General features: G+C 39.8%; 1 protein-coding gene across 1 annotated transcript in view; it reads right to left on the bottom strand.

Annotated features, from left to right (window-relative positions):
* Positions 1–22,397, bottom strand: part of LOC124545374 (citron rho-interacting kinase) — a 213,184-nt gene that overhangs the window by 173,046 nt on the left and 17,741 nt on the right. The window contains exons 3-7 of the mRNA XM_047124284.1: positions 14,874–15,055; positions 14,235–14,484; positions 5,158–5,425; positions 4,305–4,482; positions 4,106–4,225 (exon numbers count right to left, since the gene is read on the bottom strand). Coding sequence (XP_046980240.1) covers positions 4,106–4,225; positions 4,305–4,482; positions 5,158–5,425; positions 14,235–14,484; positions 14,874–15,055 — 998 coding nt within the window. The remainder of the gene's footprint in view (positions 1–4,105; positions 4,226–4,304; positions 4,483–5,157; positions 5,426–14,234; positions 14,485–14,873; positions 15,056–22,397) is intronic.

Genomic DNA, 22,397 nt, shown 5'->3' with positions numbered 1-22,397 from the left:
ACTTGCTGCTTGGTTTTCTGTACAAAATGTTCAAAACTCGGGACCATTTTCTTTGTAGGAATGATTTGTTACAAATAAACACATTCATAGATCACTTTAGAGTTTCCTGCGCAGATACTATTGAGAGCTTGCATCAATAATTTTTTTTTTTTTAGAAATGATGTAAACAAACATTTATTGTATTCCAGACAAATTGTCATCATAAACATTTCTGTTTCTTTGCTACAGATTCTTGGATTACAGACATTCGCTGTAAAGAGAAAGTCTTTTCACCCTTACTTACTTTGCAAGTCTGCATCGATTTAGGGGCTCTGCATCATGTGTCCAATAACTGCTACACAAAACTTTGTATAAATGACTGCAATTTTCAAATTTCATGAACATGTATAATGAATTCAAACAATATGCCATTCCATTGTGAGTCTGCCCACATATTGCCGAAGTTTCTTCAACTATGCTGCAGAAGTTTTGCTGGGAAGCCCTTACACATCCTCCTTACAGTCCCGACCTCTTTCCATGTCTTTGAAGCCCTGGAGACAGAAATCTGTGACTGGCAACTTCCTTCAGACGACGCGGTACATGCCTGGGCACAATCATGGTTCTGTAGGCAACTGCCAACATTTTTCCATGAAGGCACTGATTGTCTTGTCTCACAATAGGATAAATGTATTAACACTCTTGACATTACTTTTGAAACAACAAACAGTTTATTTACTTTTTTCTATCAGTCTTATTTTCATCTGACTGCACCTTATTGTTTAAGATTTTTTAAACTTTTTTCACAGCCATAAGGACCGTTTCACTTAGGCTCTGTGGAAGGTACATTAGTATACATTTTTTTTCATAAATATTTACTATGCATACTTGTTGTCTGACATGTTCTACACCTTGGAGGATCTCTCACTATGAATCTATTGGAACGAAAAGTACAGCTAATCTAATCAAACAATCTGCTGGAACCATTGAAAAATGGCAAAGGAGTGGTACAATTTTGTGTAGTGACACCACAATATGATTTATTGATCTTATTGAAGAAGCTATATTCACGAAATAATATGAAACATTCTGAGAAGGGAAGAGCTCGAGACAAGCAAGTTGTATAATAGCTATAAACACAACGTTAATGTTGGTGTATGTTATAGATAAATGAATAATCTTGTAGAACACTCAATGTTTGTGACAGTATGAAGGAAGAAGATATGAGGTCCTGACTAATCTGTACAAGGAATCATATGTTCTAAATAAACAAGTGCCCACAGTGCAGTTAATTTGATCTCAAAAATTTAAGATAGTCTTAAGAGTTTGGTAAGAAGTCTCTAAACTTGCAAAATGAACAAGCTGTATAAAGACTTTTGTAGTCCAAACAACAGATGATCTAGAAAAATTCTGAAAAAATCCTGTAAACATTCAAATTTTATTGATACTACTTGTGATACCATCACACCAATGAAACTTGCTTGGCTGATTAGAGCAAAAAATATATATAAAATGAAGTCAATAACAATAAAACCACATCTCTAACAAAGAAAATGCTTAAGTGTGGAAAGTACCTGTTGGAATGTCAACAATATCATGAAAAGGATAGATTGCTACTCACCACAAAAATGACATGTTGAGTTTCAGACAGGCATAACAGATGTGTAGCAGTCTTTTGTTGTGCCTGCCTGCAACTCAATGTGCCATCTTTACAGTGAATAGCAATCTATCCTTTTCATAATATTTTTAAGCAAACACTAATAAACATTGTTCTAATGTGAAATTTAGAGATTAAATTTCTGAAAGGTTTGAGATAAAGCTTGAGTCAGACAGGGAGATGGTCCTCCCGCTGCTCTTTTAACTGTGTTCGAAAAAAGTCATAAGAGAAGGGAGAATATTGTTAGGAGAAAGCCAAATCAATGAAGGAGTTAGCTTTGGTTGCAAAAGGGACAAGCTACAAGTAAACACGCCTATCTTTTTCAGACAACCTAGCTATTTTTCCAGACTCAATGGAAACAGCCACTAGACAGAAAGCAATAGTTACAGAAGGAAGCTTAAAAATCTCTTTTGTGAAAACCGAACGGATGGCCAGTATTATGAGGTACAACATATCACTTCCGTGGAGTGAGGAGTTGCACAATGTTAACAGTACTGCCAAATGAAGCTAGTCAAACATACATTATTTCTATTGGTCGTTTTAGGAAGTTTTCGATACACATATTGTATGGAGAATTTGTACTGTTTGTGCATGTTAACAAGTGTGATGGAAGCATTATTTCTGCAAGAAGGGGATGGCTCTGCATTTTGGTCAAGCTTTCCAGCACCTGCTGATTTGGTGGTTATTCCGCACAGCTGTGCCCCTGCCTCTGAGACACACTGTGCTCCATCAAATATTACCTGCCTTGACAACAGCCTACGTCATGAAAAAAAAGGAGAGAAAGTTCCACTGGAGAGTCTGCACAAATGCCTGTTAGAGGGCGGATGTTGAGCTGTCAATTTTGTTAACACTCAATGTAATTGTCAAAGATAAACTGCCGACAAAATCAAATAGTGGGCATCCAGGAGGGAACAACGATAATATTATAAAAAGGATATATTACTGCTCACCATATAAAGGAGATGTTGGGTCACTGACAAGCACAACGACTGCTAAACATGTGAGCTGACACACACACACACACACACACACACACACACACACACACACACACACACTCTCTCTTTATGTAATTTTCATGCAAGCACAACTCCCCCCCCCCCCCCCCACACACACACACACACACACACACACACACACACACACACACACACACACACTCTCTTTATGTAATTTTCATGCAAGCACAACTCACACACAGATGACCACTGTTTACGGTCACCGATGCATGAGTTGTGCTTGCATGAATGTGAGTGTGTTATCTGCTTTAGAAGAAGGCCTTTTGGCTGAAAGCTCACATGTTTAGCAGTCTTTTTGTTGTGCCTGTCTGCAACTCAATGTATCCTCTATATGGTGTGCAGCAATCAATCCTTTTCATAATATTGTCCAAATTGCAGACAACTGTATATGAGAATTTCCAGAGCTATATGGGAATAGACGCATGTCCTAAAAATGAGAGAGAGAGAGACTTCAGTTATTTGGTAGCTTGTTGAACCTAGATAAGCATGAATTTTATCTCCAGCACGGGGCAGATTTCACAGAAGACAAAGTCCAAGGAAACAAGGAAGATGATCCAGAGAGGGAAACAGTGCTACAAATAAACAAGTTTATAATTGTAGATCTTTAAAGTACAGCACTGTAATTGATACAGGAAGTTCCTCTCCTCTGAACTTCCATCAAATATGGCCGGAAACATCCCAATTCAGACAGCCGCCAAGGTAATGGAATCTTATGAGAAAAAGACATTTTGGAGAGAGAAGCCATTAAAGCAAGAGCTATTAAGATGAAAACGGAGTACTACTTCACTGAGGATGTATGCACTATGATAAAAAAATCAGTATCTCTCAATGTTAAACTTAGATGCTGCCCTACAGTAATTCATCCAGGAGCATTATATGCAACAAAATGTTTACCTCTGAACAAAAAAGCAATGATGGAAGCTCTGGAAATCACATAAAGAAAAATAATAAGGTAAATTTTCAGATCAGTTAAGGAGCAATCACAATAAAGAAGACATCACGATAATGTAATTTACACACATATTCCAAAAATTAGAGACATGATTAGGAAAAGAAGAATAGCTCACTATGGTCAAATCCGAAGAATGCAACCCAACAGACTGACAAAAAGACTTCACATACTTCAGTAAATTAAAAGTGGACAACAAATATTGCAAAAAGTCTGAAGGAATGTGGATGAATGGGTGAACTCAAGGTCAAGAGGAACAACTGCCACACAAAAAGAAATTGCAAGGTTCCAAAGGTTTCTGCGAGGAAGCCAAGAAGAGAACTGGAGCTACATGCACAGAAGAAAAACAGACAAAACTGAGAAATGATTATGGAAATGTGGAAGAAGCAGTTTAAACAACAGTAGTCCAAAGTGGCTCATACATAGAAGAAGAAGAAGAAGAATTATTGGTAAAGATTTCAGTTCTATCTGCAGTTACATACGTATGTAACACTGTTTACTTACAGATCTCCACTTCGTTTCTCCATTTCAAGAAGCTTTTTACGCAGTATCTCTATCTCCTTGTTCTTTTTACTTATCACACTCTCAGGGTCATCTGTCTTTTTTGGTGGAGAAGTGTCCGTTCTAAAACATCAACAAAGATACAGTAAACACTTAGGAAAAATAACTCAATCTCATAAAAGCAATGACAGTACATCCTTACTTTTCATTTGATGATATTTCATGAGAATAGGAAAAACCAATGAATGGTAAATTTCGTCCAGAGAACTCTTTCTTCACTTTAAAATCTTCTATTGACAATTTCTGAACAGGAGGCTCAAGTTCTGTGAAATTTGAAGTATCATCATCTCCTTTGACTGATGGAATAAATGGTGGCACAGCTGAAACAGAAATAAGAAAGTTCATAAGTTCACATTAAATCTAAAAATTTATTCAGGTTACAGAAAGTAATGATTTAAGAAGTTATTAGTCAAACAGCATATTGCAGATTCTTAAGGCACACACAATGATGAGATCCGCTTTCAGTGGTTCCAGAAGGAAGTGACTGCTCATTACATGCAATGGTTCCATTGTCTGTATTCTACCTGGGGCTTTCCAGTGTCATATTACGTGAAAATTAGCTATTCTTGCAGAAATTTGTAGTTTACAGGAGGAATGCCAACAACCTAGGTATGAAAATATGTTTCCTCATAATGTGTATTCTATTCTTATAAGAGCATGTTGAAGACATATGCTACAGAGTAGTTCACTTTAATCTATATAACTTTAACATGCACGTGCTCTTCATATACAGACACAGTTTTTCTTTGCACATTTCCCTTCTTTAGGAAACTTATGCCAACCCTTTTTGAGGAAAGTTTTACAACTGCAGTTCTATTTATTCATTTTCCTACAAATGATGTTTAATTATTGAGCTACAAATAACACCTCACAAGCTGTCACCATCAAATTCTTACTTATCGTAATTTATATTCTGAAACTAAGTTTTAGAGCTGTTAATTCCGAAATCAATTTTACAGAGGCTTCTAGACCCTATTGTCGATATGAGTTCTTACATTCCCTCAAGTTGGACCAGTCAACGGAGTAGAAAAAAGGGTGTCGCAGGAGATGCTCATGTCCGAGGCGTGACGCAGCATCCTGCAGCAGGCCAGCAACCAGCTGCTTCAATGACTGCGAGGCATCAACATCTGGCGGAATCACCACTTTCCCAGCACAGTTTGCGATCTTACTCTGCTTGGTCGCCACGTCATCATTAGAAAATGGCGTATCTCCAACCACCATCTCGTAGGCCACTATTCCTAATGACCAGTAGTCACATTCAACCTGTACACAAACAAATTCAAATTAACATCTGCCTAAAGAAGTCATTTTTACAGACCTTCAAGTATCAGAAGCTAATTCTCTGTTTAACTACCAGCAAGCACATACACAATGAAGTCAAAGTGTTTCATTGAGTCAACAAAGGAACTCTCATTACCACCACAGCAAATGTGATTTCAGAAATTCTATGCTAGAATCCAGCATCATTTGACAAGATTGATGATGCCTGAAGGATGATACTCTCATGACAACACAATAGGATGGCATATCTGTTCTGGTGTGACCAGGAGAAGAACTAATTTCCAGAGACAGAGGCCCAGACTGAAAAATGTTTGTTTTTGTGAATGTGGGACGGAACACATGTTAGCATGCGCCCTCACCACACACCATGGACAACCATGGACAACTTAAGTTATGATTAGTGTCTGAGGTTACCAAGTTCAGATCTGAACTTAGTTAAGATTTGTAATTTTTACATTTTATTCTTACTTAAGTTGTGTATACATGTTTTGCATTGTGTTTGCTTCTGACGCAGGAAATAAATAACTGAATACATAAATAAACAATTAACACAGTTTCTAATGAAAATATTATGATGATGTAGAAGGTAACGATAAGATACGGGAACCGAGAGATGACATGTGCACACGGAGTATCACATGTCTTTGAATAAAACACATACTAAAAAATGGCTCTGAGCACTATGGGACTTATCATAGGTCATCAGTCCCCTAGACTTAGAACTACTTAAACCTAACTAACCGAAGGACATCACACACAGCCATGCCCGAGGCAGGATTCGAACCTGCGACCGTAGCAGCAGCGCGGTTCCAGACTGAAGCGCCTAGAACCGCTCGGCCACCGTGACCAGCAAACACATACTAAAATAAATTATAATCAGATGATAAATGCCAGACTATGTGATGATTGGGAAGGGGGAGGGGGAAGAGGATGAAGTGCTCCTCTGGTAACCTCCAAATTTACTCCCCAACAATTTGAATGACTTGGAAATATAGAATACACATTTTTCCCACTGTGCCTGTTACCAACAAGGGTGGTTTAACATGAGAACCTACATTTGAGGACATGTCATTTCTAACAAGTTACCCATGTGTGCTGCCATCCATTAGAAGACACAAACAAAAATTACATGGAAAAGTGGACTACTTTTGAATGGGGAGAAATAGCATGTAACACGATAAAGGCAAAATGTTTATGGTGACTTCATCAATAACAATAGTCAGTATTAGTACAATAAATTTAAACAAGGTGAAACATTTTTATGATGCTCAACAAGGACACCCAGTGGATGGAGTTGCCAAAGAAATACTTGAAAAATTCACTACACAATCCATGCCAATAGAATATTTGAATAAACGTCACACAGGTCATATATCCCCCCCATGAACCATGGACCTTGCCGTTGGTGGGGAGGCTTGCGTGCCTCAGCGATACAGATAGCCGTACCGTAGGTACAACCACAACGGAGGGGTATCTGTTGAGAGGCCAGACAAACATGTGGTTCCTGAAGAGGGGCAGCAGCCTTTTCAGTAGTTGCAAGGGCAACAGTCTGGATGATTGACTGATCTGGCCTTGTAACAATAACCAAAACGGCCTTGCTGTGCTGGTACTGGCGAACGGCTGAAAGCAAGGGGAAACTATGGCCATAATTTTTCCTGAGGGCATGCAGCTTTACTGTATGATTAAATGATGATGGCGTCCTCTTGGGTAAAATATTCCGGAGGTAAAATAGTCCCCCATTCGGATCTCCGGCCTTGGGAGAGCCAGTCCTGACTACACTCTACCATCTGGTGAGCAAGATGTATGAAACAGGCGAAATACCCTCAGACTTCAAGAAGAATATAATAATTCCAATCCCAAAGAAAGCAGGTGTTGACAGATGTGAAAATTACCGAACAATCAGTTTAATAAGCCACAGCTGCAAAGTACTAACACGAATTCTTTACAGACGAATGGAAAAACTAGTAGTAGCTGACCTCGGGGAAGATCAGTTTGGATTCCGTAGAAATACTGGAACACGTGAGGCAATACTGACCTTACTACTTATCTTAGAAGAAAGATTAAGGAAAGGCAAACCTACGTTTCTAGCATTTGTAGACTTAGAGAAAGCTTTTGACAATGTTGACTGGAATACTCTCTTTCAAATTCTAAAGGTGGCAGGGGTAAAATACAGGGAGCGAAAGGCTATTTACAACTTGTACAGAAACCAGATGGCAGTTATAAGAGTTGAGGGACATGAAAGGGAAGCAGTGGTTGGGAAGGGAGTAAGACAGGGTTGTAGCCTCTCCCCGATGTTATTCAATCTCTATATTGAGCAAGCAGTAAAGGAAACAAAAGAAAAATTTGGAGTAGGTATTAATATCCATGGAGAAGAAATAAAAACTTTGAGGTTCGCCGATGACATTGTAATTCTGTCAGAGACAGCAAAGGACTTGGAAGAGCAGTTGAACGGAATGGATGGTGTCCTGAAGGGAGGATATAAGATGAACATCAACAAAAGCAAAACAAGGATAATGGAATGTAATCGAATTAAGTCAGGTGATGCTGAGGGAATTAGATTAGGAAATGAGACACTTAAAGTAGTAAAGGAGTTTTGCTATTTGGGGAGCAAAATAACTGATGGTGGACGAAGTAGAGAGGGTATAAAATGTAGACTGGCAATGACAAGGAAAGCGTTTCTGAAGATGAGAAATTTGTTAACATCGAGTATAGATTTAAGTGTCAGGAAGTTATTTCTGAAAGTATTTGTATGGAGTGTAGCCATGTATGGAAGTGAAACATGGACGGTAAATAGTTTGGACAAGAAGAGAATAGAAGCTTTTGAAATGTGGTGCTACAGAAGAATGCTGAAGATTAGATGGGTAGATCACATAACTAATGAGGAAGTATTGAATAGGATTGGGGAGAAGAGGAGTTTGTGGCACAACTTGACCAGAAGAAGGGATCGGTTGGTAGGACATGTTCTGAGGCATCAAGGGATCACCAATTTAGTATTTGAGGGCAGCGTGGAGGGTAAAAATCAAAGGGGGAGACCAAGAGATGAATACACTAAGCAGATTCAGAAGGATGTAGGTTGCAGTAGGTACTGGGAGATGAAGAAGCTTGCACAGGACAGAGTAGCATGGAGAGCTGCATCAAACCAGTCTCAGGACTGAAGACCACAAGAACAACAACAACAACAACAGGTCATATATCAACGAGAATGACAATGGTATGTCAAAAACAATGATAACATTTTACCTGGTAAGTTGATGGTGAAAATACTGTTGGCCCAGTGTGTGCAGCAATTGACAGCAGACAAAAAGTGAGTGAGGTTGTTAGTATCGAAACTATGTTTCAAGCAATTTAAGCAAGATATGAAGCAGCATTGAGTAGTAATCACTTTTGAGACTTGGATTAATCATTACACTTCTGGAAGCCATAAAACTATCAAAACAATGCTCTGCTTCCAGAGAATCTGCTCCAAAGATGGTTAATCAGTTCCATTGTCCAGAACAGTTGTGGTGACAATTTTGTAATACAAAGTGCATCACACACTTCAACTTTTTAGTAAAATAAAAAAATGACCACTGGACAATACTACAGTGAGTTAATTACACCAACAAGAGATGGAAAGAAACATGGCGACATCTGGTGGTGACGAAACTATTTTTTCACCATGAAAACTTGCCAGCACATTTATCGGGATTTCTCATTACAAAATGGGACAAACTGGGATGCTAATTTCTGGCTCACCCCTGCAACCGTGCTCCTAGCTCCCTATGAATTATTCACGGTATCAAACATGAAGTGATTGTTAAATAGAATATTCTGTTCAACAGAGATAGTCATTTACGGGTGTATTTTAAAAAGTTTGTCAATTCCTATTTTTTTTGGAGGGATTAAAAATGACCTGGGATCAGGAAAAATGTATATCCATAAAAGGAGACCAAGTCGAAAAATCACTATTTGGAAAAAATAAATAAAATAAAAAAAGTGACAGAACTAGATTGATTTACCATCAAATTAGGGTGTGTAACCTACTGTGGAAGGGTACAAAAGTGGATCTACAGTGATCAAGTGTAAGTATTTACATAATGGAGACTCGTGGGTTTTCCATTTTAAGTTTTTCAACAGGAACACGAAGGACCTGTATTTAACACAATAATCTAAGGACTTGTTTATTTTGCACATACTCACTATATTGCAATATAGAAACTGTGGAGCAAGTTAGAAATTGTTCAGAGTGCAGAAAAAGATTGATCTTTTACAGAAGCTCGAAATTTAGTGCAGACTTCAATATGAGATGCTTATATTAGTCTCCACAACAAAACTTTGCCTCGAAACCTGGCAGAAAATCCAAAGAGTTTCCTGTCGTTTTAAAGTATGCTAGGGGCAAGACACAATCAATGCCTTCTCTGTGTGATAGCAACAGAAATACTATCAACGATAGTCTTGCTAAGCAGAATTACTAAATACAGCCTTCTGAAATTCTTTCACCAAAGAAGACTAAGTAAATATTCCAGAATTCGAATCAAGAACAGTTGCCACCATGAGTAACTTAAAAGTAGATATCCTTGGTGTAGTGAAGCAACTTAAATCACTTAATGAAAGCAAGTCTTCTGGTCCCGACACTATACCAAATAGGTTCCTTTCAGAATACGCTGATACAGTAGCTCCATACTTAACAATCATACATAACCACTCGCTAGATGACAAATTATGCAGATACAGTAGCTTCATACTTAACAATCATATACAACCACTCACTACACAACAGATATGCACCCAAAGACTGGAAAGTTGCACAAGTCACACCACTATCAAGAAAGGTAGTAGGAGTAATCCACTAAATTACAGGCTCATATCATTAACATTAATATGGAGCAGGATTTGGAATATATATTGTATACAAACATAATGAATTACCTCAAAGAGAACAGTCTATTGGTAAACAGTCAACACAGATTTAGAAAGCATCGTTCTTGTGACACACAACGAGCTCTTTACTCACACGAAGTGTTGAGTGCTACTGACAAAGGATTTTAAATGGATTCCACATTTCCAGATTTCCAGAAGGCTTTTGACACTGTACCTCACAAGCAGCTTGAAGTGAAATTGCGTGCTTATGAATTATCATCTCAGTTATGTGACTCAATTCGTGATTTCTTGTTAGAGGGGTCACAATTCGTAGTAAAACAGAAGTGATTTCTGCCATTCCACATAGTAATGTTTTAGTCCCTCTGCTGTTCCTTATCTATATACATGATTTAGGAGACAATATGAGCAGCCGTCTTACATTGTCTGCAGATGATGCTGTTTATCCTCTAGTGAAGTCATCAGAAGCTCAAAACAAATTGTAAAACGATTTAGAAAAAAAACCTGTATGGTGCAAAAATTGGCAATTGACCCTAAATAATGGAAACTGTGAGGTCATCCACATGAATGTTACAAGGAATCCATTAAACTTCAGTTACACAACAAATCAATCTAATCTAAAGGTCGTAAATTCAACTAAATACCTAAATATTACAATTACAAACAATTTAAATTGAAAAGAACACACAGAAAATGTTGTGGGAAAGGCAAACCAAAGACTAGGTTTTATTGGCAGAAGACTTAGAAAATGTAACAGATTTACTAAAGAGACTGCCACACTACGTCTGTTCGTCCTCTTTTCGAGTACACCTGTGTGGTCTGGGATCCTTACCAGATAGGATTAACGAAGTACATTGAGAAAATTCAAAGCGCAGCAGCACATTTTGTATTATCCCAAAATAGGGCGGATACAGGATTTGGGGTGGAGATTATTTAAAAAAGGTATTTTTTGCTAGAGCAGAATCTTCTTATGAAATTTCAACCATAAACTTTCTCCTCCAAATGCAAAACTATTTTGTTGATGCTGACCTACATAGGGAGAAACTATCATAATAAACTACTGGAAATCAGAGCTCACACAGAAAGATAAAGATGTTCGTTTTTTCCATGGGCTGTTTGGTTCAAATGGCTCTGAGCACTATGCGACTTAACTTCTGAGGTCATCAGTCGCCTAGAACTTAGAACTAATTAAACCTAACTAACCTAAGGACATCACACACACCCATGCCCGAGGCAGGATTCGAACCTGCGACCGTAGCAGTCACTCGGTTCCAGACTGCAGCACCTAGAACCGCACAGCCACTCCGGCTGGCTGCACTGTTTGGGATTGGAATAATTAAGAATTATTGTGATGGGGCTTCGATGAACCCTCTCTGCTAGGCACTTAAGAGTGATTTGCAGAATATTCATGTAGATTTAGAATGTTAGGAGTAGACCAGAAAACATCATACAGTCAGTTGTTCAGAGAAAATAAAATTGTCACTTCTTTGTGTATACATAACAGAAAATTTAATTATAATAAAAGAAAATATGAACAGTAATGATCCTTTTAACTCCCATAATTAATCTGTACATAGCCATTATACAAGACAAATGAATGATTTACAATCAGCAAATATAGCACTATTCCAAAAAGGCATACTCCATTCTAGCATCAAACTGTATAATGCTTTATTCAGATACATAAAAATAACAACAGAAAAGTATAAATGCAAAGATTAATTAGTTGAGCACTGCTTTTGTTCTGTAACTCTACCACTCATTCATGTTTTATTTCTAAAATGCTATATGGTGAATAACAATCCATCCATTTCATTATACTATGATTATTTCAGCTTGGATTTTCCACTGTTTGCATAATTATTTAACAAATTTAAAAGAGGCAGTCATAATCTACTAATAAGATGTATATTCTAATGTTGGAACTTTAACCAAATAAGCTATTTATGACAATTAGAAACTGTGTTTTTGTCTTGAGGCTGTACAACCAATGACATACAAATACCCGAAATCTATTCACCCTGTATTTGAGAATGACAGTACTGAGTGACTCAACAAACTTTAAGCATAATTTCAAAATTTTTATCAAACTTCTTTTCACTTAGATGCTTAATGTCAAGTATTTAACACCTGTGTAAAATAATTAGACATTTTAAAATGTTTTATTTATGGGAGTTCAATTCTTCAAAGAATTGGGGTTTACTGGTATGTACTAACAGCTGGGCACAGTTATGTTCCTGATGTTTTCACTAAACAGAACATGGCTATGTCACTTGCTCTCAATTAGTTGATAAAAGTGGATACTGAAAGATCAGCAAACATTTATTTGTTGCACCTTTCTTGTCCCAGTCTCTTGTCAATATGCATTGCACTGAGCATTTCGGTGTGACATGGTGATGATTCTTTTCTGAGATTCTGCACAGAAATTATAACAAGTAACAATATATTTTACAAATTGAAAAAGAAGTGTGCCCACCCACAGTTGTAAATGTTTTTATACACTGGATGCAAAATACAGAAGGGTTATTGAAAGACATTTATGTTGTTTAGCAGCTTGCGTAGTTCGGAGCTCTATTACAGCCCTTAACCCTCTGCAGAAGGTGTAGTAGTCAAATGCCAAGATTTCCAGGCACTGAATAGCAGCTCCGCTACTCAGGAAGCAGAGAAAAGTGACTAAAAAAATTACGTCATTATGGTAAAAGCTATCACAAATAGCAATAAGGTGACAGACCATTTGGGAAGGAACAGTCCATTTTCGCTTAATCCATCTACAGGACGTGGTTGTTACACTCCACCTGCTATCACCATGTAGTAGTGCTACTCAGTCTCTACAGGGGTTCTAGCTGTTTGTGTTTTGCTGTCACTGATAACACATACTAACAACAAATTATTGCTTGACCAACATGGGACCAGTATAACATTCTGATTTAAAAACATTTAGTTTGTTATGAGAAACAAACCTATACTTCTCGCAGAGAGAGCATCACAAGATTAACAGTATTTATTTGTGTGACACTGTTTACACATTACAAAAATGAAATTATATTAATGCCTGGTGTCTGCACCTGTGATACATTATATGTAAACTGAAGGTGGAGGGGGGGAGAAAGGAAAGGAAAGGAAAGGTAAGCGAAGGGATTATTGATGTTAGCTGCATCGGGACATTAGGTGGAATCAACGCGATGAATGAAAATGTGTACCGGACTGGATTCGAACCAAAGATCTCTTGCTTACTACGCACCATCCAGGACACAATGTTATCACAACTGTGCAAACTATCTCAGCACGCCCAACGGCCGACCCACATTCCCACCGAGCGCCATCTATCCACAGTCCCTGTCCATTTCCTCCACACCTGCTACTCTGAGATTCCTGCAGGAGGTCGGACATACTTGTGCATCTGCACTGAAGAAGGTGAATCCATTGCCCATCTAAGTAATCAATTATATGAAAGCATGGTGTCTTTTCTTTCAGACATGTTCGAAAGTGGTTAACGCATCTGCCTAGTAAACAGGAGGTCCCGGGTTCAAATCGCGGTGGGGGTACACATTTTCACTCTTCGCTGCCGATTCCACAGAATGTCGCAGTGCAGCTGACATCAGTAATCCCTTCTTTTTTCCCCCTCCACCTTCAGTTTACAAAAATGAAATTATAAATTTCTACCAAAACATCAGAGAAAATGAAGCTGACAACTCTTAAGACACACACATGGTATAATATTTCTGTACAAAGCTGGATCAGGTGTACCTGCTGAAAGTTCAAAGGGAGCTCAGGTAAAACAGTTAATATCTCCCAATCTAACAAGTATAAGAAACTAAGAATGAATGAGGGGGAAAGTTGCATGGGCAGCTCAGCAAGTAATTCAAGCAGCTCAGCAAGTAATTCAAGCAACTCAGAGCAATAACAGTGGTCTAGTGCAAGTCATGTTTCTTACCCCATATGAAACACCGTGATGAGGACCTTCCAGAACGAGAAGTACTTCTGGTGCTATATAGTCCAGAGTGCCCACGGGTAGCTTGCTGCGGACCATACCGGCAGCTGACAATCTAGCTGATGACCCAAAATCTGCAAGCTTTAAGTGCCCACAGAGGTCTATGAGGATGTTCTCTGGCTTTATATCACGGTGAACGTACCCCATTGTGTGTAAGCTGTGGATAGCCAGTGCCAGTTCCGAGAGGTAAAACCTGAAAGCACAATATTCATTTACATACATGAAATGAAAAGCTCTGTTTAAAGTTACTGACTTGCTTAATTCCTACCAAAAGGCACAGAGCCGTAAGTAAGTTGTTAATAAAGATGAAGGAATAAATCAGCTGCACATGTTACTGTAATCAGCAGAGACTGAGTTAGGATGACCAGATCAGGGTCTGAAGGCAGTTCCATCAAATTACAAAAAAAAAAAAAAGAAATGAAAGGAGGAAGATAAAGGTTTAAAATTCCATCAAGATTTCAGTGAATGTGAATAATGGTATTAATGACAATTTTTAATTATAGTACAAAGTGAATGTACAGTGAAACAAACATAGCTACTTCTCAGTTAGAGGAAATACAAAAAGCTGTAGAAATAACTCACCTGCACAATTCTTCCGACAACACACCATCAAATCTATCGAGAAGTGAAAGGAGATTACCTCCAGGATGAAATTCCATTACCAGGTACAGATTTTGCATGTCTTGGAATGAATACTGCAATGATGTAATCCATGGAGAAGATGCTTGTGCCATTATATCTCGTTCTTCCTGATAGAATGCCATCTGTATAATTTAGAAGAACTGGTTACCAAACAATGTGCTGACTGCGTAAGAACTTAAAAATCAGAAAAGAAAAAACCCTGATACATGATCCACAATTAATCCTAATGACCCTTGTAGGAACAATAATGATGCGTCCATACTGACAACTAAGTACGCATTTGAATAAATAACTTATCCAATACAATATCCCACTTTCTGCCAACTGAACTATGCGTCACCACTACTACTGTTCAAAAGTTAGATACAGTGGGAGTTAGTGAAGTTCAGTGGCAGTAGGAACAGGACACCTGGTCAGGTGAATACAGGGTTATAAATACAAAACCAAATAGAGATAATGCAGGAGCAGGTTGAATAATGAATAAAAAAAAGGAATGTGGATAAGCTACTATGAACAGCATAGTGTATGTGGTTATTGTAGCTAAGACAGACACGGAGCCCACACCCACCACAATAGTACAAGTTCATATGCCAACTAGCTTCACAAGTGAAGAACAACTTGAAAAAATGTATGATTAGATAAAAGAAATTATTCAGATAGCTAAGAGAGATGAAAATTTGATAGTCATGGAGGACTGGAATTCAATAGCAGGAAAAGGAAGAGAAGGAAAAATAGTAGGTGAATATGGACTAAGGAAAAGCAATGAAAGAGGAAGCCGTCTGATAGAATTTTGCACAGAGCGTAATTTATCCATAGCTAACTCTTGGTTTAAGAAACATGAAAGAAGGTTGTATATGTAGAAGAGAGATGGACACACCAGAAGGTTTCAGGTTGTTTATGTAATGGTAAGACAGAGGTATTTGAATCAAATTTTAAATTGTAAGACACTTCCAGGGGTAGATGTGGACTCTGACCAAAATTTACTGGTTATGAACTACAGATTAAAACTGAAGTAACTGCAAGAGGGTACGATTTTAAGGAGGTGGGACCTGGATAGATTGAAAGAACTGCAAGATGTAGACAGTTCCGGAGGGAGAATTAGGGAACAATTGACAAGAACAGAGGAAAGGAATGTAGAATAATAATAATAATAATAATAATAATAATAATGTGGAGGTTCGGGAAAAGAATAGGCCTCCGGTATGTTCTGCCAGTCGTAAAAGGCGACGAAAAGAACAAACCACTAATAGGGCTAACCCCCCTTTTAGTGTGATTACTTGGTTCAGGACAGAACTAAAGAAGCCTCGGACAAGCGCCGTCATGGTCGGGGACGACGCTTGAACCCTATGCCCGCCCACAATGGTAACGACACTGCTAGCCAACTGGAAAATGATTTAAATCCAAGTACAGGTGTTTTGCAGGATATGCTTCCTGCAACCACCCTAGAAGGAAAACAAAGACAGAGGATGAGATGGTCAGATGAAGTTAATCGACACCTCATGTTCTGTTATTAACAAGCAACAAACCTAGGAACCAACACAACTGGATACATATCACAAGTATACACAACATTTATTACCAGATACCCAGAATTAAAATTTTTAACAGAACAACGACTAGCTGATCAGATCCGTGTAATAATAAAAAATAACAGGATACCCCAGTCAGAATTAGAAAACATCAAACCACAAGTACAACAAATACTGGAACAAAATAATGTGCAATCAGAAGAAGAAGAAAATACAGTAATGGACTCAAACATCCCAGAGCAAACAAACAAAGAACAACACGCACCAATTAAACAATCAGAGGAAAACGAAATCTTAAGACAGCCACCAGAAAAAGCACAAATAGAACACGAAGTGACACAGATGTTAGATATAGAAGAAAAATTTCAGCTAACATATATAGAATACAAAGACACAAATACAGACATTAGACTATTCTTGCATAGACCACCAAATAACCCACAAGTCGAAACAACAATAAAAACTATCAACACAATCATACACAACAAAATAAATGAAAACACAACTATGGAAGAGTTACAACTACTGGTTTATATAGGAGCACTCACTACACTAAATATACACACTAGGCAGAGATCAGAACCAACCAACACACAGAAGAAACCCACAAAACCAGCATGGCAACACAGGCTACAGATCAAAATAGAAAAACTGAGAAAAGACATCGGACAGCTAACACAATTTATAAGAAATGAAATCTCGGAAAAAAAAAACGAAAAAGGTTAGGTAAAATCTCACAACAAGAAGCGACAGAGCAATTAGACGAAAAGAAGCAGAAATTACAAGCATTAGCCAAATGACTCAGAAGATACAAAAAAAGTGAAAATAGAAGGAAACAAAATCAAACATTCAACACAAACCAAAAGAAATTTTACCAGATTATAGATAACACACACATTAAAATAAACAATCCACCAAACGTAACAGACATGGAACACTTCTGGAGCAACATACGGTCAAACCCGGTACAACATAACAGGCATGCACGATGGATACAAGCAGAAACAGACACATACAAGATGATACCACAAATGCCTGAAGTGATAATTTTGCAACACGAAGTCACCCAAGCAATTAATTCTACTCACAATTGGAAAGCCCCTGGAAATGATAAAATGGCAAATTTCTGGTTAAAGAAGTTCACCTCAACACATTCACATCTAACTAAATTATTTAACAATATGGTTATAATAGAGGGAAACATTCCACGTAGGAAATATATATCTAAAAACAAAGATGATGTGACTTACCAAATGAAAGTGCTGGCAGGTCGACAGACACACAAACAAACACAAACATACACACAAAATTCAAGCTTTCGCAACAAACTGTTGCCTCATCAGGAAAGAGGGAAGGAGAGGGAAAGACGAAAGGATGTGGGTTTTAAGGGAGAGGGTAAGGAGTCATTCCAATCCCGGGAGCGGAAAGACTTACCTTAGGGGGAAAAAAGGACGGGTATACACTCGCACACACACACATATCCATCCACACATATACAGACACAAGCAGACATATTCAAAGACAGAGTTTTGGCAGAGATATCAGTCGAGGCGGAAGTGCAGAGGCAAAGATGATGTTGAATGACAGGTGAGGTATGAGTGGCGGCAACTTGAAATTAGCGGAGATTGAGGCCTGGTGGATAACGGGAAGAGAGGATATATTGAAGAGCAAGTTCCCATCTCCGGAGTTCGGATAGGTTGGTGCTAGTGGGAAGTATCCAGATAACCCGGACGGTGTAACACTGTGCCAAGATGTGCTGGCCGTGCACCAAGGCATGTTTAGCCACAGGGTGATCCTCATTACCAACAAACACTGTCTGCCTGTGTCCATTCATGCGAATGGACAGTTTGTTGCTGGTCATTCCCACATTGAATTTTGTGTGTATGCTTGTGTTTGTTTGTGTGTCTGTCGACCTGCCAGCACTTTCATTTGGTAAGTCACATCATCTTTGTTTTTAGATATATATTTCCTACGTGGAATGTTTCCCTCTATTATAACCATATCATTAATTTGAACCCAACAATTACGTTTGTTATTGTCGCTGTTGCATCTCGAAATCTTTCCTGTCGTCTTACTTTCTCTTTATTTTCTCTTTCTGTTTTTACCAGTAGTCTTACTTTGTATTCACCTTCCCCTTTTTACCGTAATACAATTTTATCCCGCCTATATATACTCTATAATACGTAACCCACTTCCAAACCATAACCAAAAAAAATTTTTATTTTGCGCTTTCAACAATACCGCTGCTATAAAATCCACCGTTTCAAGTTCAATAACAGCTGCTTTCACGTATTAAACAACCATTTCGGCTAGTTCTAATAACTTTTACTTTATTTCCACTTCCGTTTTTCGCACATCACTGATCATTTTTAGCCGCTCCCCACAGGTTTTAACGTCATTATTTACAATTGTTAGCCCCATTTTCGTAATCTTTCACCACAACACCACTCCTTTTAATACATTTACACGTTTTTTTCGAAATTTTCCCAAATTTCTCCGTCCTTTAACGTGTTTTAGCGGCAACACAACCACCTAACCTTCATGCACATCGCTGTCTACCAACCCAAGTTCACCACAGGATCAACTTAACCAACACTTTTTCGCCTTTTTTCATACCAGATCTCCAGTTATTTTCTAGTTCACCCTTATCTCTCCCCATATATTTTTATTTTTCATTTTCATTTCAACCTCATGTTACACTTTCCACCTTCTAATACCATGTCACCCTCACAACACCCCCACCACGACCCCATTAAGTTTTATTTACATTCCCTCCGCAAACATGCCTTCACCCTAGCCAGATTACGCTCGCATATTTTATTTTCTCAGGCTTGTCTGACATTTGGCATAACCCCCAAAGGCCTCACACTTGAAGTTCCCATCTCTGGCTGCAACCCTTCTTTCCATAAGTCCCTATACCAGTTCCAAACTGAACAATCCATTGCCCTCACCCACCTAATCCTTCACTTACACATCAACTCAGCCAATGAACACACCCGTAAACTCCTATCCTTAATAATAGTCCTCAATCTTTCCTCTCCCACATCCACACCGGCTATTCAGAGCATCCTCCTACAGGCCAACCGCAAATTAGAGCAGCATGCCACCCTTCACCTCAAAAAACTATCCAATCTCCTGGTTTCCCACCTCCGGAAAGGCAACTCACTCACCCTTCACAACCTTTCCAGCAAACCTCAACCACCTCTCATTGCACACAAACCCAGTCTCTCCCACCTACTCAGTCTCCCACTTCCAGCTCCACTCCCTCCAAAACCTCAAAATTCCAAGGAACACAATCTGGCACCACAACACCCTAATTCAGTAGTTAACCTTTCCTCCAAACCTCTCTCCCAATCCGAAACCTCTGTCCTATCCAAAGGCCTCACCTTCAGCCCCACTCCCAGATTCAACCAAACAGCCCTCGTCAAAGATTTACTGTCCTACACCCGTACTCTCTGCTGGAAGTATCACTTTGCCACGAAGAAAAATGATCCTAATCCTACCCCTAATGATCCAACTCCCCAAGACACTATCCAAATTGAACCCTGCCTGGAACAGTTCCGCCCTCCGTCACAGCGGGACCCACCTTCTCTTCCTCAAAATCACCCTCTCCAAACCTTCCAGGAATTTCTGACTTCCAGCCTTGCCTCTCAATCCTTCTTAAAAAACCTTAATCCTACTCCCAACATCACCACTACTGAAGCCCAGGCTATCCGTGATCTGAAGGCTGACCGGTCCATCATCATTCTTCCGGCGGACAAGGGTTCCACGACCGTGGTACTTGATCGTCGGGAGTATGTGGCTGAGGGACTGCGTCAGCTTTCAGACAACACCACATACAAAGTTTGCCAAGGTAATCCCATTCCTGATGTCCAGGCGGAGCTTCAAGGAATCCTCAGAACCTTAGGCCCCCTACAAAACCTTTCACCTGACTCCATCAACCTCCTGACCCCACCGACACCCCGCACCCCTACCTTCTACCTTCTTCCTAAAATTCACAAACCCAATCATCCTGGCCGCCCCATTGTAGCTGGTTACCAAGCCCCCACAGAACGTATCTCTGCCTACGTAGATCAACACCTTCAACCCATTACGTGCAGTCTCCCATCCTTCATCAAAGACACCAACCACTTTCTCAAACGCCTGGAATCCTTAACCAACCCGTTACCCACAGAAACCATCCTTGTAACCATTGATGCCACTTCCTTATACACAAATATCCCGCACGTCCAGGGCCTCGCTGCGATGGAGCACTTCCTTTCACGCCGATCACCTGCCACCCTACCTAAAACCTCTTTCCTCATTACCTTAGCCAGCTTCATCCTGACCCACAACTTCTTCACTTTTGAAGGCCAGACATACCAACAATTAAAGGGAACAGCCATGGGTACCAGGATGGCCCCTTCGTACGCCAACCTATTCATGGATCACTTAGAGGAAGCCTTCTTGGTTACCCAGGCCTGCCAACCCAAAGTTTGGTACAGATTTATTGATGACATCTTCATGATCTGGACTCACAGTGAAGAAGAACTCCAGAATTTCCTCTCCAACCTCAACTCCTTTGGTTCCATCAGATTCACCTGGTCCTACTCCAACTCCCATGCCACTTTCCTTGATGTTGACCTCCACCTGTCCAATGGCCAGCTTCACACGTCCGTCCACATCAAACCCACCAACAAGCAGCAGTACCTCCATTACGACAGCTGCCACCCATTCCACATCAAACGGTCCCTTCCCTACAGCCTAGGTCTTCGTGGCAAACGAATCTGCTCCAGTCCGGAATCCCTGAAGCATTACACCAACAACCTGAAAACAGCTTTCGCATCCCGCAACTACCCTCCCGACCTGGTACAGAAGCAAATAACCAGAGCCACTTCCTCATCCTCTCAAACCCAGAACCTCCCACAGAAGAACCACAAAAGTGCCCCACTTGTGACAGGATACTTTCCGGGACTAGATCAGATTCTGAATGTGGCTCTCCAGCAGGGATACGACTTCCTCAAATCCTGCCCAGAAATGAGATCCATCCTTCATGAAATCCTCCCCACTCCACCAAGAGTGTCTTTCCGCCATCCACCTAACCTTCGTAACCTCTTAGTTCATCCCTATGAAATCCCCAAACCACCTTCCCTACCCTCTGGCTCCTACCCTTGTAACTGCCCCCGGTGTAAAACCTGTCCCATGCACCCTCCCACCACCACCTACTCCAGTCCTGTAACCCGGAAGGTGTACACGATCAAAGGCAGAGCCACGTGTGAAGGCACCCACGTGATCTACCAACTGACCTGCCTACACTGTGACGCATTCTATGTGGGAATGACCAGCAACAAACTGTCCATTCGCATGAATGGACACAGGCAGACAGTGTTTGTTGGTAATGAGGATCACCCTGTGGCTAAACATGCCTTGGTGCACGGCCAGCACATCTTGGCACAGTGTTACACCGTCCGGGTTATCTGGATACTTCCCACTAACACCAACCTATCCGAACTCCGGAGATGGGAACTTGCTCTTCAATATATCCTCTCTTCCCGTTATCCACCAGGCCTCAATCTCCGCTAATTTCAAGTTGCCGCTACTCATACCTCACCTGTCATTCAACATCTTTGCCTCTGCACTTCTGCCTCGACTGACATCTCTGCCCAGACTCTTTGTCTTTAAATATGTCTGCTTGTGTCTGTATATGTGTGTGTGTGCGCGCGCGAGTGTATACCCGTCCTTTTTTCCCCCTAAGGTAAGTCTTTCCGCTCAAGGGATTGGAATGACTCCTTACCCTCTCCCTTAAAACCCACATCCTTTCGTCTTTCCCTCTCCTTCCCTCTTTCCTGATGAGGCAACAGTTTGTTGCGAAAGCTTGAATTTTGTGTGTATGTTTGTGTTTGTTTGTGTGTCTGTCGACCTGCCAGCACTTTCATTTGGTAAGTCACATCATCTT

Source organism: Schistocerca americana, chromosome 8, assembly GCF_021461395.2.
Source record: "Schistocerca americana isolate TAMUIC-IGC-003095 chromosome 8, iqSchAmer2.1, whole genome shotgun sequence".
NCBI classification, from domain to species: Eukaryota; Metazoa; Arthropoda; class Insecta; order Orthoptera; family Acrididae; genus Schistocerca; species Schistocerca americana.
Note: the sequence above shows the minus strand (reverse complement) of the source record. Positions and strands in the feature narration are given on the sequence as shown.